At 35.7% G+C, this 25,866-nt stretch overlaps 2 protein-coding genes and 1 pseudogene across 2 annotated transcripts; 1 reads left to right on the plus strand and 2 right to left on the minus strand.

Annotated features, from left to right (window-relative positions):
- Window positions 1-749: 749 nt before the first annotated feature.
- Window positions 750-10,462, minus strand: LOC143621912 (uncharacterized). The gene is made up of 5 exons (XM_077093193.1): window positions 10,382-10,462; window positions 10,153-10,290; window positions 7,485-8,168; window positions 919-1,677; window positions 750-779 (listed from the first exon to the last, which is right to left on the minus strand). Exons 1-5 carry the CDS (start codon window positions 10,460-10,462, stop codon window positions 750-752), a joined length of 1,692 nt encoding a protein of 563 aa, XP_076949308.1.
- Window positions 10,463-11,274: 812 nt separating this feature from the next.
- Window positions 11,275-12,501, plus strand: LOC143621913 (uncharacterized). Its single transcript, XM_077093194.1, has 2 exons — window positions 11,275-11,339; window positions 11,691-12,501. The coding sequence occupies exons 1-2, from the start codon at window positions 11,275-11,277 to the stop codon at window positions 12,499-12,501; spliced, it is 876 nt and encodes a 291-aa protein (XP_076949309.1).
- Window positions 12,502-18,672: 6,171 nt separating this feature from the next.
- On the minus strand, window positions 18,673-25,365 carry LOC143621914 (putative disease resistance protein At5g05400; annotated as a pseudogene).
- Window positions 25,366-25,866: the final 501 nt, after the last annotated feature.

Genomic DNA, 25,866 nt, shown 5'->3' on the forward strand with positions numbered 1-25,866 from the left:
AGCGCGAGAAAGCTTCAAGCGCGAAGGCATACACAGAAGGTCAAGAGAGCGCGAGCGCGAAGGCAGACAGAACCAACCTTTGCGCGCCGCGGAAAGAACTATATTTCTAAGCGCGCCGCGGGAAGAACTTCAATTCTAAGCGCGTCGCGAGAAGAACTATATTCCTTAGCGCGTCGCGGGAAGAAAGGTATCCATAGCGCGCCGCGGAAAGAACTAAAATCCTTAGCGCGCTGCGGGGACAGTTCGTCTCGCGTATCGCAGTAACAGGTGGTCTTCACGCAGGCTTCCTTGTAAGGAGTCTGGCGCGTGGAGCTGCGCAGACAACCTTAGGCGGGAAGGAACAAAGGACAAGCAAAGAGAAGAAAAAGAGGGAAACAAGGCGTAAGGGCGGGACGGCGACAAGAGGGAAAAGAAGGCGGAAAGAGAGAAGAAGAGGGGCGGGATGGCGGAAAGAAAGAGAGAGAAAGAGGCGGGAAGGAAAATATATTATTATTATTAAAAGTAAAATATAAGTATAAATAAATATTAAATCATAAAAGAAAGAGATCGGATAAGGGAAACGGGTACCTGGGTCGGGTCGGATTCGGGCAGATGTCACAGTTTTGGCTTTGTGCCTTCGTAATGTCTTGATTTCAAGCCTCTTGTCTATATCTTGTGGGTTGACCCGCCTTGCTCGGTGTTGAGGCGGGTACATACCTCTTCAATTGTATATGGTCCAGTTACCGGTTTGGGAAATCAGTTTATCATTTTTAAAACCATCTATCGCCAAATTTATGTCCCTGCATAACAAAAGTTAATAAACAAAGTGAAAATTAGAAGAGTGGTAGGAGCTTTTAAGAATAAATTGCCGAAACGTACAAGGCAACTTTTCAAATGTGTTTCAAGAATAATAGAAGAAAAAATCATCTACTTACTTACCTCTTGTTTTTTTGTCATTATAAAGGTATTCATGTCTTCTCCATCATTAACATTAAAGGAGCCAAAACTTGTTTCTATTACTTTTAGTTCTGGAGTAATTGAACGACCCTCGGTGAAAACCGTCATCATTGGGATTTCACTGATTACCAAGGTATCCAAGGATGGAAATGTAAAATCCTCCTTCCCTAAGCAAAATCCCTCCATACGTGGAAGATATTCAAGTTTTAAGAACTTTAGACAAGGAAACATAATCTCACTCACTTTGGCATCACAATCTCCGTCTTCTTTCTTGACAATGACCTTCATATTGGTACAAAATTGTATATTTAGCTCTTGGAGTTGCATGACACAACCAACCATTGAACATGTAAAAACATATTCTAGACTATCGCAACTTCTAAGAGAGAGTTTTGTCAGGTTCGGAAACTCCAATATTCTCCACTGATCACTCTTCCATAAATACTTTAGATTACGCAGATAGCCTATATCGACTTCTCTTAGCTTTGGAAATTTAACTACAGTTTGGGATTCATTGTTCGTTACTTCCAACGCCACTTCAAACACCTCCTTTAAATTCTCAGATCCACCTCCTGTAATTGTTTCAAGCTTTTGCAGCTGTTGCAACTCATTGGATGGAAATATCTTAGTATCATCATAACTAGCATCGAAATGGCACTCGATCAAGTTATGAAATGACCAAAATTTCCTGTCTGAGATAGTAGGCCGTGATCTCATACAGTCTAAAGTTGGGGATGGTGTCTGCCAAACCAAAAGAAAAAGAGATAACATAAGAAGTATGTTAGAGGTAGAGGTGGCAATCATGACCCATTCTTTAAACAATGGGCTGACTGGGGTGAATAATATTTGCATATGGGAATTTGGGGCAAAAACGAGCTCCGCTCGTTTAACTTACACAGAGCCCTGGCTCGAGCTTGGCTCGTGAGTAGTTTTTCAAGCTCGGGTTCAGCTAATTTACTATTTATTAATTAACTTTTATATTTTCATATTATATATATATATATATATATAGTATCAGGATCATGTGAGAACTTTTTGGGAATTGAGAACTATGAGAACCATTTTGGACCACAAAAAACCCAAAAATAAAAAAAAATCATAAAACAAAAAAAAACACAAAAGTAAAAAAAGTAAAAAAAAAATAAAATTCTCGGTTTAACTAAATTATACATATATGTATAATATGTACACATATGTTTTTTTGTTATACACATATGTATAATTTAAGGTAAATGATATTGAAAATATGTGTACATTACGTAACTAGATATTAAATGAAATTATACATATGTGTATATGTATTGTACGAATTAATTAAAAAAGAACGAAATTTTTTTTCCCGGTTTAGCTAAATTATGCATATATGTATAATATGTACACATATGTTTTTTTTGTTATACACATATGTATAATTTAAGGTAAATGATAATGTACATATGTGCACATTACGTAACTAGAGATTAAATGAAATTATACATATGTGTATAGATATTGTACGAATTAATTTTTTTTTTGGTTTTTTTTATGAAATCAGAATGAAAGATAAGAATTTTGGTTTTTTTACTTTTTTAAAATTTTTGGTTTTTTGTGGTTCAAAATGGTTCTCAAAGTTCTCAATTTTCCAATGGTTTTCTTAGGATCCTTACCCTATACACACACACACAAACACACACACACACACACACACACACACACTTTTTCAATTATAATTTTATAGGGGAAAATTAACGTACAAATGAAATTAGCGTGCTAATTGTGATAATCAAGTAGAGTAATTACATATACAAGTAGAGTAATTATGTAATATATATACACACACACACACACACACACATCAGTTAGTTATTTTCTCATACCATTATATATGTAATTGATATGAGAAAATAATTGATATTGTATATATAGGATTTGGATTGTGTGAGAAACATTTTAAAATTTCGAAATTTGATAACCATTTGAGACAAAAAAAAAACTCTTTTTTAGAAAAATAAAAAAATTTATAAAACAAAAAAAAATGAAAATAAAAAAAAATTATCTTTCATCCCGATTTCATAAAAAATATCTATTTAGCAAAATTATACATATATGTATAATACTTATTTTTTAATTTTATGCATTTTATTCTTTATACACATAAATGCATAATTAAGTGTTAGTCACAATTGGATCTTGAACTAGAAAAACAAAAAGAAGATATGGACCAGATTTCTACTAACTTTTGTAGTTGTATTTCTTATAAAAACTGATTTGTAGTAGTGGTAATGGTAGTACATAATCAAAGAAACAAACCCCTCTATTTATAGAGTGGGAAAACAAAACTACTTGACATACAAGTTGGTCTTACACCCTTATCCTACCCACTTGTTATCTTCTGCAGATTTACTTAAGCAAGCAACCTGGATTTTCAGTCCACTTGGCTTGCAACTTGTTCTATCTTTTCTACTAAACTTTAACCCAAAGTTAAATCTGAAAACTGTTTTTACTAGCTGGTAAAAAACCAAACTGAACATTAACACGGAATCAACTAACATTAAGATATAGAATAACGTACATATGTGTACATTATGTAAAGGCAGATTAAATAAAAATATATATGTGTATAATTAGTTTTTTTTATGAAACCGGGATGAAAAATAAAAATTTTTGGTTTTTTTACTTTTTTAAAATTTTCGTTTGTTTTATAATTGTTTTAAATATCTTTTCAAAGGGTTTTTTTTTGTGGTCCAAAATGGTTTTCGAAGTTCTCAATTTCAAAAGTTTCTCTTAAGATATTTACCGATGGATCTTGCGAGAATTGATTTTATAGTGAGAAGTGCGAGAAGTTAATCATAACCATTGATGATGATTGATCTATGATATACAATAAAAATGGTAATAGTGTAATTATGAGTTTCAACATCTTAATGGAAATTAATGGGGTTTCAAACAAAAAGGGTATGTTGGTATTTTGCTTTGTAGAGCCACATTTGTAACTTACATTTCATTATTACAACCCTAAATTTTAACTACATCATCTCTCAAATAAAATATGCTAATAATTTAAGCTTGCAAGAAGTTATCAAAACCTGCAAAAAAAAAAATCATATAATCTATATTACAAAAATTTTTTATTACCAAATAAGTTTGTGGGTTTAACCAAACGTTTTCTAATTTATACAAGTTAACATGTTCTTCAATGTTCATAAAAAAAGTTGACTAACAATTTGTTAAAGTTACATTATTTAGGAATTAATTAGTTCACAATTAATTAATTTACTAATTAAATTCACAATTTAAAAATGATTATGTTATAAGTTACATTATTTATTTTGTTAGTGCATGTGGTATTTCAAATTATGTATGTGTATTTTTTTCGTGTGTAGGTTCATTTATGCACTATGCAGATTCATACATTTATTATATTTGCAGTATTTTGAATTGTGTAAGTGTAATTTTTATCGTGTAGATTCATTTATGTAATATGTAAGTTCATATATGTACCATGTAAGTGGTTCGAATAGTGTAATTTTAATTTTTATCGTGTGTAGGCTCATTTATGTACTTTGTAGGTTCATATATGTACTGCATATGTGGTATTTTTGAATTATGTATGTGTATCTTTTATCACGTGTAGGTTCATTTAAGTAATGTGTATGTTCATATATGTACTGTGTAGGTGACAATTTGAATTGTGTATATGTAATTTTTTTTTATCATGTGTTGGTTCATTTATGTATTGTTATTTTGAAGTGTGTATGCATACTTTATATAAAAATCTTGAAATTAAAAATAAAATAAAAAAAGATGTAGATTTGTTTGTTGATAAACTTTAAATAAGATGTAAATAGGTTTATGTCTAAGATATGTGGTATGAGGTGTAAGATGTGTTGCTTAATGTGTAGGATATGTTTAATGATGTGTAGGACATGCTATATGATGTGTAGGATATGTTGTTAAGATTGATGTGTAGCATGTATTTTTAATGTGTAGGATATGTTGTATTATATGTATAGGATATATTATTAGCATTGACGCGTAGCGTGTATTTTTAATGTCTAGGGATAATTATTTGGAATAGGTTTTTCTTATTTTAATATAAAAAATTGAATTTGTGAAAAGAATTTGGAAATAATAAAAAATTAACAATCAATATAATATAAAAAAAGATAAAAAGAAAATCATGTCTGAAACTCCTAACTTATTTATTAGTTACCAAAAACAAATCATGAAAAATTTTACTAATATGCCCTAGTAATTAATTAAATAAAAAAAAGAAAATTATATGATTTGCTAGAATGATTTCTCGCACTTCTTATAATAAGAAAACTTCTTAAATGAACCTAATCCTCTCTCTCTCTCTCTCTCTCTCTCTATATATATATATATATATATATATATATAGGGTTGAGTTCAATTGAAAAATCAAATTAGTGTGAGAAATGTAAGAAATCCTTTAAACCAATTAGATTTTTTCTTTGTAAATTTTCTTTTAATTAATTAAAAGGGTATGATGGTAAAGATGAAAATTTTATATTTGGTAACTACTTAAATGTTGAAAGTTTCAAAAACAAATTTAATTTCTATATTTTTTAACAAAAGGTAGAGACTCATTTCGTAAATCAATTCTTCAGATCAACTTTTAATTTCTTTTTTTTTCGTCATATATTTCATTTAAAAATTCATATCTAGATACAAACATAGATAATACAAACAACCTAATATGTAAAAATTCACCTACACTTAATAGAAAACAACCTACACATAAAATCATTCATACGCAGTCATTACGTAAGAGATCATCACACAACCAAAACGTATCTACACAAATTTTGAACAACCTACACAGTCCCTGTATATTTGGAGAACTAGATCAACACATACCTACACAATTTTTTAACAACCCTCACAGTTTATATGTATTTAGAGACTCAGATCAACATATACCTACACAAACTTTTAGCAGCATACACTATCAATATTTATATTTATTTGGAGAACCATATTATACCTACACAAACTTTTAACATCCTACACTATGAAAATTTTCTCTACACAATTTGGTAGTTAAATACGCCAATTAACGATCATTGTAAAAAAGATGACAAATGTACCTACACAATTTTACAATCTATCAACACAGTTAATCCTACGTAGGTCTGTGTATTTATAATACGTAAACTATGATTTTTTATTGTTATTTGTGTAATTCAAAAAAGTTAAGTCAATCAAGTTTAGAAAAGTGTAGAAAAATTAATTAAGTTAGTTAAGTTTATGAACTCAAGTAATGTAGGTATTCAAAGTGTGAGATCGTTTATGAACTCAAGTATTTAATAGAAAAACATTAAAATAAATAAATTAAAAAAAAAACCTTAACAAACACAACCAATAATTTATTTCTTTCAATCACGAACAAGACCTTCTTAAACTAGTGACGATGAATTTTCAATTTAGCAACAATTATGTTTGGAATTCTTGACAGAATCATGTGGATATTTAGTAACTGTGGTATTTTTTAAAGATTTTAAACTGTGTTAAGAGGTAGGAAATAATATGGGGATATATATAAAGAACAAAATACCAAAGTACCCTTTTGCTTTAAAATTCATTAAATTAGGCATCTTCATATTACAAGATTGCCATCTTAAATGTGGACGTTAGATCAAACATAATCAATGGTTGTAATTAATATCTCCAACTTCTCATACTAATATGATTTTTCTGCTGAACCATCCCATATATATATATATATATATATATATATATATATATATATATATATATATATATATGCCTAACACCACTGTTTCCATGTGTTCTCATTATTTGCTCCCTCAAAAGATCGATCGATCGATATATATTCCCTGTGGTTGTCCAAATCTATATTTTTAGTCCAATAGTTTTAAATCTGGAATTTTCGTTCTTATGTTTTCATTTCACTTGCAATTAAACCCGACCCCACTAGAACTGTTAAGTCTGATAGTTAAACCTATCAACGTGCCTCTCACGTGAGGGGCAAGTTTGTCATTTTTTGTTCCCAAATACACCTCAGCCCCTCATGTGAGGGAGTTTGCGAATTAGGGTCAGGGTTTATTTGGGGAGGAAAAGGACAAAACTGCCCCTTGCGTGAGGGGCACGCTGATAAGTTTAACAACCAGAGTTAACGGGGTTAGTGAGGTCGGGTTTAATGGCAAGTGAAATGAAACCATAGATGAAAATCGCATATTTGAAACTATTGGACTAAAACCGTAGATTTTGGATAAACCAGAGGGGCGAAAACCAGAGTTATATCTTTACAAAGTGCCCATTTTGACTAGAACCCAATTTGCCCAGAATCCAGGCAGTCTCACCGGAACCTGTTGGACGAGTTAGACAACCCGACTTGGCCTTTTTGCTTGGCTTAGTTACATAGCTATTACATAACTTGTTAGGTAATTCCAACTATTTTTTTTTGTCGGTTTGTAATTTTTTGTCATAAAGAAACTTTTTCATCTAAACTCACACATAAACTAATATTAATTAATTAAGATGTTCAACGTACTATGCAAAAAAAGAAGAAAAAAAAAGCATACCTGATGCAATGTGGGTGTCACAATGTCACATTCAACATTATGTTTTCCAAGTTGTGTGTGTATGTACTTGAGCCTCATAGTCGTAGACCAACCAGATGTGAAGACCATCATTTGGGGGCAATCTTTGATCATAAGATCTTCTAATAATAGCCATTGGAAATCGATATTCATCCCTAAGTAAAAACCTTCAAGGTTTGGTAGACTGACTAGATTAATTGATTTTAGATTAGGAAAGATGATCACGTCCTTAGATGATGTGGTCGTACCCTCTCCATATTCTTCCCTAACAATCACTTTCATTGCCTTGCAATAACCTATTTCCAACATTTCGAGTTTCTTCAGGCTTTCAAGTGTGGAAAATGTGAAAATGTTTTCCAAACAATCACAACTAATGACCTTCAGTGTCTTTAGGTTGGAGAGTTTATACACAATACAATTTTTCTGTCTTGGAATTGCGACTGCAATATTACTACTACTACAATCAGTAATATAGTTATTGTTTTCCTCTTTAGTTTCAAATACCTCCTCCATTGCATCACACTCGCAAATATCCAGCTCCTGAAGCTTTTGCATTCGTCCTGCTGCATAAGATGGTATCACACTTGACAAACCATGGCATTCTTTTATTTTAATGTTTCTGGAGTATTGGCATAACGACCAGTGAACAACATCCAATTGAGAAAACTGCATTAAATGAAAATTCCACAATTATACTATCATAATCGATCCCTATTTTAATAAACCTATTTGATACAATTTGTGTGCATATAACAAATATGCGTTCATAATCTTTTTATGAAACAGAACAACAATGAAAATGTCTAATAATTGGTAGTATCAAAAGCTCTGTGTATTTCCATTGTATCAATTACAATGGATGTGAAATAGATTAAATACAAAAATCAATCGATCACTATAGAGAAAAGAGTGACGTAAGGAGGGTGGTAGCTCTAAATGGAGTGAATAGAAAATTAAGAAGAAGATCACAAGTTAGTTGATCAAGATATCCATTACTCCTCCGAAAGGTGGAGCATGCATATCGCAAACGCCCATCTTGTCAAGGAGCGTTCAAATGCTATGTGCTCCTAATCGCTTGCTCTATATCCAGCTTCTATGGAAGAATGAGAAACCACAAATTGTCTTTGTTTTTGTTTTTTGTCTTGTTTTCCAAGATATTGGTGCACCACCTAAGAGTAGAAGATATCCTGGCCGAGATTGTCGAGTGTAAGGGCATCCGAGCCAGTCGGAATCACAGTAAGCGATTAAGTTAGTTCCTACGTGTCGTGGTAGGAGGATACTTTGCCTAGTAGAGGTTGAGGTACCGCAAAACTTGTCTAGCGGCTTCTATATGTGGCTTTGACGAGGGTCGGCTACTAAATGAATTAAAACATTCAATGAATATGCGGTGTCGGGTTGGGTGGCTTGTAAGTACAAAAGTCATATGAACCAAGCCTGCATATATTGGTTGGTATTGACTAGTGGCTCTTCTTCTCTTCGGTCCAACTTCAAATTTTGTTTGAAATGAAGAGATCTTGGTCGACACCCTTGCATATTGCCAACTTCCAAGATATCCATGGTGTATTTCTTTTGACTAAGAAGCAAACCATCAGGGTGTACTAGTAATTTCTATTCCGATGAAGTATTTTAGTTGACTGAGACATTGATACTGAACCGCTTGTTGAGGGAGAACTTAGTTTGTTGTATTTTGGTCGGTTTATTCCTACAATGATGACCTCATCTACAGAGATGAGATCCGAGGCAAAGGACTCTTGTGTTTTATATGTAAACAACGAATGATCAACTTTGAATTGTTGATAAGCAAGGGTAAGAGTGATGCTCGTTCTAAACGTAATTGGATTTGCGTAAATGACAGTGTTTCGTTTTCTTTGGAGATGCCTTCAGGTATCTTCATGTGTACCTCTCCGTCCAAGTCGCCATGTAAAAAGTCATGATTCACACCAAGTTGATGAATAATCCAATCCCTTTTTAATGGCCACGACGAGAAGCGTTTTAAGCGTGACCATTTTGGCGACTGGTACAAATGTGTCATGATAGCCAATTCCTTCTATTTATGTGAATCCCTTGGTAACGAGTTGTGCCTTGTACCTCGGGCCGACCTACTCACAATTTCAAGGAAATCATCAGTGGCCATATTATTCAAGTCCAAAGAATTAGCAAAAGAAAATTTGGATTTACAAAATTTTACATCCATGCTTACAATTTTTTTCCCACTTTTTATGTCATAAATCTTGTACCCTTTGACTCCATAAGGGTATCCAAAAAAATAAATAAAATTGAACTCTCCCTTTCTTCGAATATGTCACCTTTTGTGTCGGTGTTCTGATAATAGGCGAGGCAACCGAATTTTCATGTGATCATAATTGGTCAAATACTAGATCCTATGGTGTCTTATTTTCAATGACCGAAGATGGTATGCGATTGATAATATGATCAATTGTCGCTAACGTATACCCTCCTCAAAAACTTTTAGGCAGACTGGCTTCAAACTGTAGGGCACATGCCATTAAAAGCAAGTGCCTATGTTTTCTTTCCACCACCGTGTTTTGTTGGTGTGTGTGTGAACAATATGTTTCAATCAAAATGTCATTCTTAGCATAAAAATTTTCATAAAACTTGGTGGTGGAAACATCTTGTTCACTTGTCAGACCATGTATAGGGCCTGGTGTTGCTTCAACACAGACAGTCCTCGACTTTGCTTTGTCGCCCGCTGTTTGTTTGTTTGTTTCCCGGTCACCCATCCGGGTATCCGATTCTCTTGGAGCACCCATCTTGGCGGTGGCCATCCCTACAACAAAAATCACATCGTTCAGCTTCTTCATGTCATTTTACCCCCTTTGTGGTACCCTTGCCCTGGGCCTTACTAAGCTAGAGAGAACCTTCACGTCACATGAAGGCCTTGAATGCAGCAGTTTTTGGTTGTGGCTTCCTATCGGCGGTGATGATTCACTACCTCTCATCTTCAGACACAAAGTTGTAGGATTTGTGTTTTAATCACCGTGAATTCAGAATCCAACCCCTATGAGAAATTCATGCAACTTCCCTCTCTCTTGGTGTTTCGTAAGGTGCTTCCCAACCACACATGTGCATTCTTTGCAGGAGCATTGAGGCGTGGAGAAAACTGATTGGACTGGGCACACTTTCTTTCCCGAACCTCTTGAGGAGGTCACTCCATATTTCTGATGCAGTATTCCCATTTGTCACACTTTTTTGGATGTCCTTTTTCATAGATGTGGTGAGTTTGTATCTGGAGGCTTACTGCCTCCATCGTTTTGGTTTTAAGGATTTTTTATGGTTATTTCTTGAACCACTCTGATACAATCTAATAAAAGTTCCGTGTATTCCAGTTGTATCAATTACAATGGATGCGAATTAGATTAAATACCAAAAACAATCAATCACTTGAAAAGAAAGTGCTGTTAATAGTGACACAACACTCCCATGCAAAGAGGAAAACGAAAATCACATGCATGAATAAGCTATTTGCACGTGTTGGAAGAAGTCAGAGTTGTTGAGTCTTTTGTGGTTGATTGAGTCAGTTGTCTACGTTTTCGTTTTTGAATAAGTTTGTTTGGTTGTGCGAGTCATATGCATAACCGTTTGTTTTTTTTTCTATTTAAAGAGGGTTCTCCTCTTGGTTTATATACTGCAACAATTCACAGAAATAAGAAAAGACTCAATCTCTCTCATTCAATAGTGTTGTATCCACTGGTTTATCAGTGGTGTCAGAGCACTGGTTCCTTCCCTTATTTTTCCTTCACTCGAATTTCCCATGGCAGATCAGACTAGCACTCGTCCCATTGCTCCAACTCCAATCGATGTGTTTAAGGGAGACAGGTATGAGCATTGGAACATTCGCTTGAAAACTATACTCAAATCCAGAGATCTATGGGATCTTGTTGAAGCCGGTGCTGATGAGAAAAGACTGATCCTGGCAAGCTCAAGAATCTGAAGAAAAGAGATGCTCATGCAATGGCTCTAATTCAAAAAGCTGTTCATGACACTCTTTTCTCCCGGATTGCTTCCGATCATCTGCTAAGGAAAGCTGGGAGATCTTAAGGCTTGAGTTCCAAGGTGACACTCAAGTAAAGGGTGTTAAACTGCAAGGACTCTGAAGGGATTTTGAAAATTTATCCATGAAAGAAGGAGAGTTGGTTGGTGACTATTTTTCTGGAGTCATGGCTATAGTCAGCAGAAGAGATCGTATGAAGAGGAAGTGACAGATCAAGCTGTTGTGGAGAAAATCCTGAGGAGTTTAACCTCAAAGTTTGATTTTGTGGGTCCTTCTATTGAGGTAGCTTATGATCTATCTACTTTGTCTCCAATAAAACTTATGGGATCCTTGCAGTCACAAGAGCAGAGAATGTTAAGCAGGATGAATGATAAAACAGAAAAATCTGAAGAACATGCACTTCAAGTGATTCAAGAATTCAATCGACCTCAAAATTCGAACGGATCTCGTGGCCGTGGACGTGGCTTTGCAAGAGGTTGTGGACGAGGAAGAGCCCTGGATCGTAGCAGAGTTCCCCAATGTTATGTGTGCAAGAAATATGGACACATATCAACTGACTGTTGGTACAATCAGGAGCCACAAGCAAATGTGGCAGAAACGAATGCAAAAGAAGAAGAAAGCGAAGAACAACACCTGTTCATGGCCCTTATAGAGAAAGAAAAATCCAGTCAGGTACAAAACAACAACCTATGGTTTATTGATTCTGGGTGTTCGAATCATATGATGGGTTCAAGATCAAGTTTCACTCAACTTCATGAGACATTCAAAGTAGAGGTCCAATTGGGAAACAAGAAGAAGCTTTCTATTGAAGGAAAGGGAACAGTTCCTATAAATGCGGGACACATGGGCTCAAGGCTTCTTGATGATGTGTACTATGCCCCTTCATTGGAGTATAATCTTCTTTCAGTGGGTCAATTAATGAGAAAGGATACTCTCTTCTCTTTGAGCATGATAAGTGTGTTATCAAGAATCAAGGTGTTGAAGTAATGAAGATTCATGTTCTCAGTAACAACATGTTTCTTCTGGATGCTGCCTCTCCTGAAGTAATAACTTCCAGTTTTGATGCAACCTCTCAATTGTGGCATAAGAGGTTTGGTCATTTAAACTTTGATAGTTTAAGATTACTTCATGACAATAGTATGGTGAAAGGACTTTTCCTCATATCAGGAGAATAGCTAAATGTGAAGGGTGTTTATTGGGAAAACACTCAAGGACTCCCTTCACATCTCATTCATGGGGAGCTAAGACAAGACTAGGACTTGTGCATGCAGACTTTTGTGGTCCCATGCAAGTCCTAAGTCTTGGTCATAGTCTATTATTTCCTTTTGATCGATGATTTTACAAGAATGTCATGGGTGTATTTTATCAAAAACAAATCAGAGGCTTTCAACAAATTCAAAGTTTTAAAACCTTAGTTGAAAAGCAATGTGAAAGTGCCATAAAAGTTTTGCGAACTGATAGAGGAGGAGAATTTTGCTCAAAAGAATTTGATAGCTTCTTTGAACAAAATGGGATTAGAAGGGAATTGGCAGTTCCACACACACCTCAATTGAATGGTGTTGTGGAACGCAAAAATCGCACTATAATGGGGATGGCGTGAAGTATGTTAAAAGAAAAGAAGTTGCCAAACTTCTTGTGGGCAGAAGCTGTGGCAACTGCAGTTCATGTGCTGAATAGATCACCAACAAGTGATGTCCAAGATAAAACTCCTATTCAAGCATGGTCTGGAGAAGTACCTAAGGTATCAAAGTTTTGTGTGTTTGGAAGTGTGGGTTACAAACATGTGTATGTTGAAGGAAGAAAGTAACTGGATGACCGGTCACAAAAGGTGATTGTTATTGGCTACTCTTCACAAAGTCCATCGAGTTACAGACTATTAGTCCTGTTACCAAGAAGTTTGAATCAAGTAGAGATGTTACCATAATCGAGGAAGCAACTTGGAGTTGGAACGAACTAAAAAAGGAGAAAAGGAAATGGTTGACTTGTCATTTGAAGATTCTTTTCCCATGGAAGAAATAGTACATGATGAAGGGTCAACATCTCAAGTAAATGCAACAGTAGATGCTGAGGATGTTAGGATTAAACACACACACGAAACTGAACACACACACGAAAGTAATAACAAACATGAGAATTTAACGTGGTTCGGTCTAAACTGACCTACGTCCACGGGTGGCAACTAGGTATTCTTTATTGAGTGACAAGGGATTACAAGTACATATCGTTGTTTAAAAGAGACTAGTCTAGGGTTTGTAAATTAGTGAACAGAAATCTAAACCAGGCCAGGCTTCGGTCTGGCCACCCTACACCTGCCTGCCCTTTGGACTTCAAATAATAAATCAGGCCTAAACAAAAGGCCTACGAAACCCAACAATCTCCCACTCGAAGGCCTTGAGCACTCTCGTCTGCACTCCTGATCTTACTTCTGCAATCTAAACATTTAAATTCCTCTAGTTGCCACCACTTTCTCATCAATGAACCTGAAGGCCCGTTGAAGCTCCCCGGAGCTCTAACATGTCAGTCACGGCTAAAACTTCCCTTGACCCGTTCTCGATCCCTACCGGCTCCCACTGTAATGAACTACCGGATCCTGAGATAACCTGAGAACAAACGCTCTCCATATTCAGCAAGTAATTTACCGGAGAGACTTCTACAGCTGGCGTACTGGTTTTCTTAATCCACTGTCGATCTGGAACTGTAACTGAAACACGACCTGTGCTCCCACTGTCATGATGTCCCCCAACTGATTTAATCTTCCTAGCTCGTTTATCCTGAATCTTCACTTTGGTTCTGGGTTTGTTACTTGCAAAACGAACCTTCTTCTGCCCACGAGATTCTGTGAACAGGATTTTTCCTTTCATCAAAACTGGATCCACTCCTTTCGATGACATATCGACCATATACAATGAACCCATTTTCTTGCCACGAGCAACCACGAGATTCCCTTTGACTACTTTCCACTGCCCATTCCCGAACTTAACATCGTGCCCTCGGTCATCCAACTGCCCAACTGAAATCAAACGTTTCTTCAAACTTGGAATAACCCTCACATCTTTCAAAGTCCAAGAAGTACCTGCTGAAATTATCAAATCAACATCTCCCATACCATACCCGTAACCTCTAAAATATCATCGTTCGCAAGTCGAACCTTTCCAAAATCCCCAAATTTAAGATTCTTCATCGTTTCACTATAGTGATTGGCATGAAACGATGCACCAGAATCCATCACCCAAGCATCAACGTTACTCTCAACACTGCAAACCAAAGCCTCATCACTACTGACCCCGTCATCTGTGTCGTCTTCTGTAACGTTCACCTCTTTCTTACCATTCGGACACTGATTCCTGAAGTGTCCTTTCTCTTTACAACCCCAGCATTCAATATCTTTACGAGTCTTAGACTGCTCCTCTTCCTGCTCCCACTGCCTCGTTGTTTTCCCCTACCTCTACCTTCTGTGACTAACATATTGCCTGATGATTCACATGAACTTCTGCGTCTTGAATCTTCTCCCAGAATCAGATCCCGAATCCCATCAAAGGTAATTTTTGTAGACGAACTACAAACCGCAGTCACTATTTGCGACCAACTGTCTGGTAAAGAGGATAATAACAATAGGCCTTGAACTTCATCATCAAACTTAATGTCAACTGACACTAAGCGGGACATGATCGAATTAAGATTATTAATATGCGTTGTAACTGACCCACCCTCTTTCATTCTAGTTGTCACTAGCTCTCGGATAACATAGACCTTATTTGCTGCCGAAGGCTTCTCATACATGTTGGATAGTGCCTCCATCATACCACGCGCTGTGGTTTATTTCATGATATTGAACGCCACATCTTCCGACAACGACAATGTAATACAAGCCCTAGTTTTCTTGTCTAACTTCTTCCAATCTTCATTTGACAACTTTTCTGGTTTTTCATCCTCAAGCACTACATCTAAGTCTTTCTGACAAAGTAATGCTTCAATCTGCATCTTCCACCAACCAAATTTCTGTCCATCAAACTTCTGTATCGAAACCTTTCCGTCTTCTGCCATGACAATGACTAAAACGAAAACCCGGATAAAAACAGAGACACAAACAGCAAAGGCACGGGCCTGAACTTAACGGTTGTTCTACTGAACTCTGTTAAACAATCAACCTATTTATACGCAGCGGAATAACGAACTGAAAATCAGAAACAAAAACTTTAAACTGAAACAATAAAACCTGACAAACGCGGTTGGCACTTGGTTTCAGTTTCGATAAACTGTTTCTTCTGATATAACGACTGTTCTTCAATAAAAGTAGGATCTTGATTTAGTTGTTTCTGGCTCGACTTTGCAAAACACGATCTCAACCCAAAACTATTTCCAGCCTAAACTGCCCAAGACTTGGACCACACAAAATTACCAACGGGGCCTGCTGCCCTTGTAATTCCAAGCCCAAAGATAATAATAATAATAATAATAATAATAATAATCTGGTTGAAGTAGAAAAAAGGCTAACTCCAAGAACAAAATAATTGCTCTTAAACCTTTTCTTCTGTGCAACGTATCAACAAAACGATTTGCTCTTTTCCTTTTATGGTGCAAACTCCAAGAAAAAATAATTCAATCCTTCTTCTTTCTTGAAAACAGCCGTGACATAAGAAAAGAGAGACAAATGAACGGTGTCAGATTACGCGAGATGGTGGTCAAACGGTGGTGATGCTATTTAATTTTAGATTATTTGCTTTCAACAAAAGTAATCAAACCTGCAACTCAGATTGGCGGCGGCTGGAAGTGAAACCTAGCCGACAATCACTTTTCTTATCCGCGGCGGTCGATCCTGGCGGCGCTACTGCGGCGCGCGAGAATCGAACGACGACGGCGACAAGCGGAACTGGTTCAATGTGTTCTTCGTGCCATCCAAACCTAAGCTCTGATACCACTTGTTAGGATTAAACACACACATGAAACTGAACACACACACGAAAGCAATAACGAACACGAGAATTTAACGTGGTTCGGTCTAAACTGACCTACGTCCACGGGTGGCAACTATGTATTCTTTATTGAGTAACAAGGGATTACAAGTACATATCATTGTTTAAATACAGACTAGTCTAGGGTTTGTAAATTATTGAACAAGAAATCTAAACGGGCCGGGCTTCGGTCTGGCCACCCTACACCCGTCTGCCCTTTGGACTTCAAATAATAAATCGGTCCTAAACAAATGGCCTACGAAACCCAACAGAGGAGGTGATTACTCCAGCTGGTCCAAGTCACGTGACTGAACAAGCAACTTTTGATGAAGGCTCGCAGTCATGTTCCCCTGGTACCACTCAAACTCCTATAAATATTCGCTCATTATCTGATATTTATGCTTCTACTCATGCTCTAGAACCAGAAGAATATATCCATTTACAGTTTTCTTTAAGCATATGTGATCCAATATACTATCATGATGCTATCAAAAAAGAGGAATGGCAAACAACCATGGCGGAAGAGTTGGCTGCTATAGAGAGAAATAACACATGGGAGTTGGTCTCCCTACCCACTGGAAAAAATGTTGTCGGTTTGAAATGGCTGTTTAAAACTAAACTTGATGCTACTGGTCAAGTTGTGAAGCACAAAGCCAGATTAGTGGCTAAGGGACACTCACAAAGAAAAGGCATTGATTTCGAGGAAACTTTTGCTCATGTTACTAGATTCGAGACAATCAGGGTTGTTCTTGCTGTAGCAGCTCAAAGAGGTTGGTCATTACAGCAATTGGATGTAAAGTCTGCCCTTCTGAATGGAGAGCTAGAAGAAGTATATGTTGAAAAACCAGAAGGGTATGAAGTACAAGGCTCAAGTGATAAAGTTTATAAGCTCAAGAAGCCATTATATGGGCTCAAACAAGCGCCAAGAGCATGGTATTCCAAAATAGATGGTTATTTTACTCAGAATGGGTATCTCAGAAGTCCTATTGAGCTAATGTTGTATGTGAAGAAAATTAGTGAATATGACATCATCTATGTTTGCATTTATGTGGATGATATCATATGCACTAGTTCCTATGATCAACGCATCTGTGAATTCAAGCAAGGGATGAAGGAGATCTTTGAAATGACTGATATGGGTCTTCTGAAATACTTTCTTGGGTTGGAAGTGAAGCAGTCCAGTGAGGGTGTGTTTATCAGTCAAGAAAAGTACGCCAGGAATCATCTCAAGAAATTTCAGATGCAGGAAAGTAAAGTTGAAGTTCTTCCAATGAGTCCTCATGACAAGTATCAGGTAGGTTAATGATGGTGAAGATAAGGTGAATGAAACAATGTACAGAAGTCTAGTAGGAGGACTTATGTATCTCACTCATACAAGACCAAATCTGGCATTCTCCATAGGAGTGTTGGCAAGATATATGCAGTCTCCTTCAAAAAGACATCTGGGTGCAGCTAAGAAAATGCTTAGATACATTGCTGGCACAGTCAGTTTTGGTTTATGGTATGAAAGGAAGAACAATGTTCAACTTGTTGGGTACATTGATAGCGATTGGGCTGCATGCATGCTTGGATGATAGGAAGAGTGTTTCTGCAAATGTATTTCTTCTTGGTGATGCTGCTGTGTCTTGGTGCTCAAAGAAACAAAATAATGTGGCTATCTCTACTACAGAAGCTGAGTATATCTCAGCTACAGCAGGTGCTTGTCAAGCGGTGTGGTTGAGAAGAATCCTTGATGATATGGGTGTTACTCAAAAGCAAGAGACTATTCTTTTCTGTGATAGTAAATCGGCAATAGATCTATCTAAAAATCCTGTCATGAATGGTTGCACATTGAGCTTAGGTATCATTTTATTAGAGATATGGTGAATCGAGGTCAAGTTAAGCTGGAATTCTGTGGGACTAATGAGCAATGGGCAGACCTGTTGACAAAGGCAGTTTCAAGAGAAAGATTGGTGTATTTAAGGCACAAGGTTGGTGTGCAGGAGTGTGTATCAGGGGGGGGGGGGGGTGTTAAAAGTGACACAACACTCCCATGCAAAGAGGAAAACGAAAATCACATGCATGAATAAGCTATTTGCACGTGTTGGAAGAAGTCAGAGTTGTTGAGTCTTTTGTGGTTGATTGAGTCAGTTGTTTACGTTTTGGTTTTTGAATAAGTTTGTTTGGTTATGCGAGTCATATGCATAACCGTTTGTTTTTTTTCTATTTAAAGAGGGTTCTCCTCTTGGTTTATGTACTGCAACAATTCATAAAAATAAAGACTCAAATCTCTCTCACTCAATATCTCTCTCATTCAATAGTGTTGTATCCACTGGTTTATCAAGTGCAAAATGGTAGAGAAACGTAAAGAGGGTGGTAGCTGTATAAGGAGTGAATCATGGGGAGCAAATTAAGGAGAAGATCACGAGATAATGACCAAGATATCCATTAAAATGCAATAACCATTCTATCTATTTGAACACAAAAAACATACCTTAGATTTACCGTGACTAACATTAGTTGCACCCTTGGTAGCACCACCACCAATACGCTTAAGATTATCCATGCGAGAGAGCTCAAGAAAATCAAGATGAGGGAACAAAGTGGTGGTTGTGTTGACAGCTGTAGACATCTTATTGTCTTCATCTTTATCATCTTTGTTTGAAACAACTTCTTCCATACCATGGCATTCTTTTATGTAGACGTCCTTTAAGAGGTGAAAACAGGTACTTAATGCTTTTGGAGTTGGTCAAGGATATGGTTTTGAGGTTTTGGAATGAGGATTGAGGTTGGTGTTTGTGAAGAACAAAGAATTCGTTCCAATTGCTGCACTTCCACACATGAGTCAATGTATCCATTTCAAATAAAAGTAATTTTTCAAGGTAGGGGAGTAATGGTAATGGTAATGGTAATGGCAATGGCTGCTGTTCATTTATTAGCAACTGGTCTTTGTTACTTAGAGGCTCTATCTCAAACACCACCTCCACCCCTTCAAGCCTTTCACCCATTTTTGATGCATCTTCCTCTGGCATAGTATTATTAATCTGCATTAAAATGTCCCAACACCAAATGTACTTAGCAATTCCCCTCAACACATACGTATCTATTCACAAAGATTATGCTGATTTGAATATCAAAAGGACAAAGTAAAAGACCCGAATAAATACACTATTTCCTAATTATTTCCACCTTTCACTCTAGATTCAGCATCTGTCAAGATTTCACATATGCTGCTTACATGAAACCCAATAACTAATGAATAATTTTTGGTAACAAAAGAATGACACGAGAAGGCTAAAAAATACAAGGGCATTTGTGGTTTAATCAAAAGTTTGGACTCTGTTACTATCACGATCTCTTACAAGAAACTAATTCCAGAGACAGAACAGTTAATATGTGAACTGCTTTAAATAAATAAACAAATAAACAAGCATTTAAATAATTAAGCAGATCGACGTAAATTAATTAACTATATAGAAGTTGAAAGTTATACCTCTTGCACTTGTGTACCCGCAATCAATTCATTTTTTCTCTCACTATATCCTTCCCATCCAGAAATGCGGATCTCCGTAAGTTCTCTCAAATCAAAATTGGCTATGGTAGGTGAAACTATTTTTGTAAACCTCTCACATTCACTGATATTCAAGTATCTAAGGAACTGAAAGCTAGGGATGGGGAAACCAGAGTAATTATTTTTAGCATCTTTTATCCTCCACACTTCTCTTAGTTTCTTCAGGTATTTTGCTTCAATTTTTCTCAAGTTGCTGATGCTACTAAGATGCTTAATTTTACCAACTTCTATATTGAATAACACTTCAATGGAACCACAATGTTCAACTTCAAGCTCTTCTAAATGACTTAGTAATTTCATTGGATAGCTTGGAAAGAGATTCTCAAGACTATCACAATTTTTCACTGTAATATCTCTCAACATGGAAATATTATTAACTTCCTCCTCCTCACTACTAGTAATTTCACATGGCCACACCTCCTTCAAGTTCTCCATACTACAAATTGACAATGTTTCCAACTTTGGAATCACAACCTACAAAAAAATATTCAATAACCATGATGTAAAGTTTGTCATCTCATCTCCTTCAAGTTCTCATATTTCCTTGTTTGAAAGTGACAATACACATTGATTATACCAATGGTGTACTAGCTAGTTGTCTCTGGCGAGAACACAAGATAATCGGCTGGGAGTTGAAAAAGGTGCACCGACATCTGTCTATTTTTACATGTGTGAGATTTTTATTTTTTTTAATTGTTGTGAACTCAAGGATGATAAAAGTTTTGGATCAGTCCAGAGAAACACCATAAAATATTATCTTCTAATACGGAAAACTGTATATATTTTTAAAAGTGCCATTAATCGCCATGAGTTCCAGTGATGCAAAACGTGATTTGTTATGTGTTTCAAAAGGAATGAAAAAAAATTAAAAACATATTCGGTTCTGTTTTGACATACATCAGTATATCACAACCGTGATTGGCAGAGAGTTTGCACTAGTGTAACGTAAAAGGTCGCCAATGTTAGATGGGTTATGCCTGATCATTAAGTACTCCATATGCCATGCACACGCGAGGGCAGAATGGTATATTTGAAATGCATTGTTTATTCTAAATGCCGCCATATTATGTAACAAGAATATTTTTACCAAACAGTTAAGGCATCAAATTAAACTCTGTTTAGTTTGTCAATATTTAACATCTTCAGCATATTAAACAAAAATGACAACATTTCCAAGTGATGGCAGACTCACGGTCTTGAATATGCAGTGATTTAACAAAATTGACTTTATCAGATGCATAGTTTGACCCTTTTACATATTTAACAAAAGTCTCTTTAAGCAATTACTTATTTTGACTTTATCAAGAACAAATTTTTTGACAGTTTGACCAGTTCACATATGAGTTATGACCTGTTTAAATATTTAACAAAGTTGACTTTAGCAAATTACTTATTTTGAGCCAAATCAGAAACACATATATATATATATTTTTGACAGTTTGGCCAGTTTACATATTTAACAAAAATGACTTTGGCCAAATTACTATTCTTGAGCCAAATCAAAAACATATTTTTTGACAGTTTGACTTTACAAATTGTCAATTTGACCCGTTTATTTAATGCATGCATTAGGTAATAGTTAAATCTTTTAAATGACAAATATAATTTATACTATGAAGTTTTGAATAATGTTATTTTTTTAGTTTTGACAACTTTGTAAAACTACATTTGAAAGAACGATTTTCTTACTGACCGGCATATATATCATATAATAATGGAGTAACTAGCTGAGCTTAGTTATAAAAATGGTAAATTATACCTACGTAAAATCATATACATCCTAAAAATGAGACGGCAATCTCCTAGTTTTGGAGCAAAGCCTCCAGCTTAAGTATAAGTTTTGATGCTACACCAAAGTTGCATAATACTTTAAACGAATTAGTAAACACAAATTTGAGGGATCTGATAATAATACACAATGTTTGTCAACATTTGAATCCATTCTTTTGGTTGCAAAAAGGTAAATAATATCATTGCATATGATGGAAAATAGTGCTGCAATCTTATTCACTCTTTTCTATCATAATAGCAATTATAAATAGTTATTAATATATCAAGACATGATTGAGTAATAGTGTAATATGTTAGGACGCATATTGGAGATATGAACTCCATCAACTTTCAAGCTATAAAGAATATTATGGGGTTGGACCCTGATACGGAAACTTTACATATTGTTTAATTAGATAACTGCAACCATATTCTTGTTATGTAATATGCCAGCAATTAGGGTAAACAATGCATTTCAAAATTACCGTATGCCTTCGCATGTGCGTGGCACCATCTAATGTTAGGGGACCTTTTACTTACAGTAATGCAAACTATGAAGACCCAGTCAGTAATATATAATACCTAAAGACCTGGTTCATTATTTAAACATACAACATGGACCTTTCGTGTAATTTAAAAAAAAACGAAATTGACAAGATTGTATGATTAAAATTTAATTGTTTTATATAAATTTGTTAAACATTTTGTACATTTTATTGTAAGAATGTAAATTTAATGTGTTAATACATGAAAATGGTAAAAAATAAAAATTGTTTGAGTCAAACAGGTGTTTTCAGGTTCGGTTAGTGTACCCACAAACATGGCCCGTTAGTTCAAAAATGGTTGCTTTGAAGAATGGTTGCTTTTGGTTCAAGAATGGTTGCTTTGAAGAAATGTATTTACCTTTTGGTTCAAGAATGGTTGCTTTGAAGAAATGTTAATACTATTCTCGGGAAATATACTAGTAACACTCGGAAGTCCATCAAGCTCTAATTTTGTTAACTTGTTAAATGTAATCTCCCCGTCTTCACTATTCTCATCATCATCATTTACCATCGATTTCAAAACACCACACGCACTAATTTTGAGGCTCTCAAGTTTCATCAGACCTTTTGTCACATTAACTGTGAAGAGGTATGTCAAGCCTCCACAATTCGAAATACTAAGGGCTCTTAAATTGCAAAAGGAGATGTGATGAGGATGCATTAAGATATCTTCAAGAGAACTCATATCATTAACTTCCAAATGAAGCATCTCTGTTTTCCTAAACAGCTCATTAAATTTCCATGCTATAAGTTCGCTTACGCTAGTCACAAGCTTTAAAGTATTATTATAATTCAACGAATAGTTATTCCTGCAGCCCCAGTCTCCCTGGTACTTTCCGAGTAGACAACCAACAGATATCCTGAAACTCTCCAATTTCTCAAAGGAGGCATCAGTCAGTTGGGCCGTCTCTAAGAATTCAACCTCTAATGCTGAAAGTTTGTTTAAAATCATCTTCAGTTCATTAAAATTGGCATCCGTGAACCTAATAGCAATATCTCCAGAAACTTCCATGTAAAGCTCTTCAAGTTTATCTAGGTTTTTTATGACACTCTCATCAATACAAAGGCTATCATCGCATTCTGTCAAATCAAGAATTCTTAGCTTTTTCAGCTTTCCTATTTTAGATGGTAAGCTGCAGATGCCACAGTAAGCAAGGCCAAGCACTTCCAAGTTAATAAGATTACCGAGAAAAGATATATCCTTGCCCGATAAGGTGCACGACTGAAGAGATAATACTCGAAGGTTGGTCATGTATTGCGGAAGAAACTGTAGATCCATTTCCTTGTATGCCACAACCTCAAGTTTCTCCATATTTGTAAAAAAATCTTGAGAAGACTTGAGTAGCTTCCCATCCATTAAAGTCAAAAGTGCAAGGTTTGGCTGATTAAAATTTTCTCATAACTCAAACTTATCTCCACACTTCAGTAGAATTCTTTCATATGAAACTTCTTTTCTAAGCTGCTCAGAAGTATTATTATTATTATTATTATTATTATTATTATTATTATTATAATTATTATTATTATTATGGCTGATCACTATTGAAGCTTGCTTCACTTCTGAAAAATTGCTTAAAACAAAATCACGCACGAGATCATGCATTTTGACACATTCTTCACAATCACTTTTGATCAATAAGTTTAAACCTAGAAGTGTGTCAACACAAGTGTGTACTCGGTCACTCGCGGTTGCTATAGTATGCATCTCCTTAAAAAAGTTTAACCCCCATCCGTACCTCAATAGGTCTTCTTTGTCAATATAATAGTCCTCTGGAAACAAGCCACTTAGAATAAAAATAGCTTTAAGATCGTCCTCTTTGAGATTCATGTAGCTAATCTCAAAAATTGCTCTAAGATCAAGGCCGTGAAACATTTTGTTTTGTAAGCGGTTAAGTACATCATTCCATGCATGCTTTTTCTTGTTAACTTTTAATGTTGAGGCAATGGTACTTATGGCAATGGGCAAACCACCACACCTCTTTAAGATATCTTCTCCAATCTGGTGCATGTCAGGTTCTAGATCGGTATCTGAACCCAGTCCTATTAATCCCCAAAATAAAGTTTTCGCTTCTTCTTCTAGCAAAACAACAATTTTGAAAATCAAACTAGTTTCAACACCCATCTGATTGCAAACATTTTCATCTCGAGAAGTGAGCAGAAACTTGACGCCATTTGGTAAAGGACTAGCCAGTCCAATATCTTCCAGGTTGACCTTCTCCCAAACATCATCCAGTATTACCAAAATCTTCTTTTTACCCTCTTTCAAGATGTTCTCGATTTTTTTCTTAAGACGCTCGGCCCTAGTATCTTTAGTTGTCTCGGTCAGAGCTTCTCCAAGGTACTCTGCAACAGTTTGTTGAATAGAAATTGGGTTCGGATTTTGCCCGACTACGGCCTTCACAATGTAATCAAACATTTTCTTCTCCTTGGCCGCCTTCTTCAGGTCTTCCATCATTGTGGTCTTTCCGACACCACCCATTCCACATAGAGCCATCATTTGGGACACATGGTTGTTTGGTTCAAGGGATTTCAATGCTTTTTTGAATATTAGATCTCTGGACTTGATTCGGTTTTCACTTCGGTTTTGGTCTTCCTCATGAATTCCTTGAGAGGTTGATGGTCTTGGAGGACTAACAATGCCAAGGGGTACTATCTGGTCGGTCCACTCCATCGCAGCTTTTTCGTCCATGAGATGGTTTATATCTTTGAGAATTTTAGATGATTTTTTTCCAGCTATGTACTTCGTTTTGATGTTAAAGCATCCAACTCCACTCGTTGGAATTGTCTCCTTTCTTGCTTTGATTTCTTCAACTTCTGCCAACCAACCTTGGACACCATGAGGTACCATTCGACTGTTTTCTACATTCAAATCCTGACGGGCACGCGTATCCCGTTCTGCATTTTCCAATTCTCTCAGTTTTGTATTCATGTCTGTGACCATGCTGGAGGAAGAAACTAAGAAACCCAAGTGCCTCTTAACAGGAACAAGCAAAGATTCAATAATGGGAGTTAGAATCAGAGTTACAAACTCCATCTTCCAGATATGTATTTCTGCTTTATGCATACAATAAAGTAATCAAGGGAATGAAATGTTTATTAAAGAACAAAATTTCTATCTGGAAATGTACAAAAGTCTACTTTTATAATTCTAAAACTTAAAATAACACGATAGGTATTAAAGTAAATGAAAAACACGGCTTAAATTTTTTGTGTTACAGTTAAAAAAATAATTATAATTTGTGGTAATATGTAAACAATATGGTAAACTTTGAAAAAGACATGACGCGATTATTTCTGGGCAACCAAAACATATGTGATATGGTCAGGAACTTAAAGAAATTATGGTTTATCCATCATAATGAAATTAGACAAATTGGAAATAAATAATCTCATTTTTTTGTAAAAATCTCACTTTTAAAAATTCATGCCAACAGTCCAACCTTTTAACTATTTTTCTCTCGATACAAATTTTTAGTCATATTCAATTTCAAGTTACATAATTTTTAAATTACAAGTTGTCTTTTTAATCATGAGT

The sequence above is a fragment of the Bidens hawaiensis genome, unplaced genomic scaffold (genome assembly GCF_021521415.1).
Source record: "Bidens hawaiensis isolate Kalapana, Puna unplaced genomic scaffold, B.hawaiensis_p1.1 tig00002977_1, whole genome shotgun sequence".
Taxonomy (NCBI): domain Eukaryota; kingdom Viridiplantae; phylum Streptophyta; class Magnoliopsida; order Asterales; family Asteraceae; genus Bidens; species Bidens hawaiensis.

What these genes read in the sequence shown, in the direction of transcription:
- LOC143621912 (XM_077093193.1), bottom strand. Translation starts at nt 10,462, where the DNA reads ATGAGAGGTAGTGAATCATCACCGCCGATAGGAAGCCACAACCAAAAA. An exon ending in GGCCTTCATGTGACGTGAAG is followed by an intron (nt 10,291 to 10,381) that starts GTTCTCTCTAGC and finishes TTTTTGTTGTAG; the next exon opens with GGATGGCCACCGCCAAGATG. An exon ending in TGACACCCACATTGCATCAG is followed by an intron (nt 1,678 to 7,484) that starts GTATGCTTTTTT and finishes TTGGTTTGGCAG; the next exon opens with ACACCATCCCCAACTTTAGA.
- LOC143621913 (XM_077093194.1), top strand. Translation starts at nt 11,275, where the DNA reads ATGGCAGATCAGACTAGCACTCGTCCCATTGCTCCAACTCCAATCGAT. An exon ending in GATGTGTTTAAGGGAGACAG is followed by an intron (nt 11,340 to 11,690) that starts GTATGAGCATTG and finishes TCATGGCTATAG; the next exon opens with TCAGCAGAAGAGATCGTATG.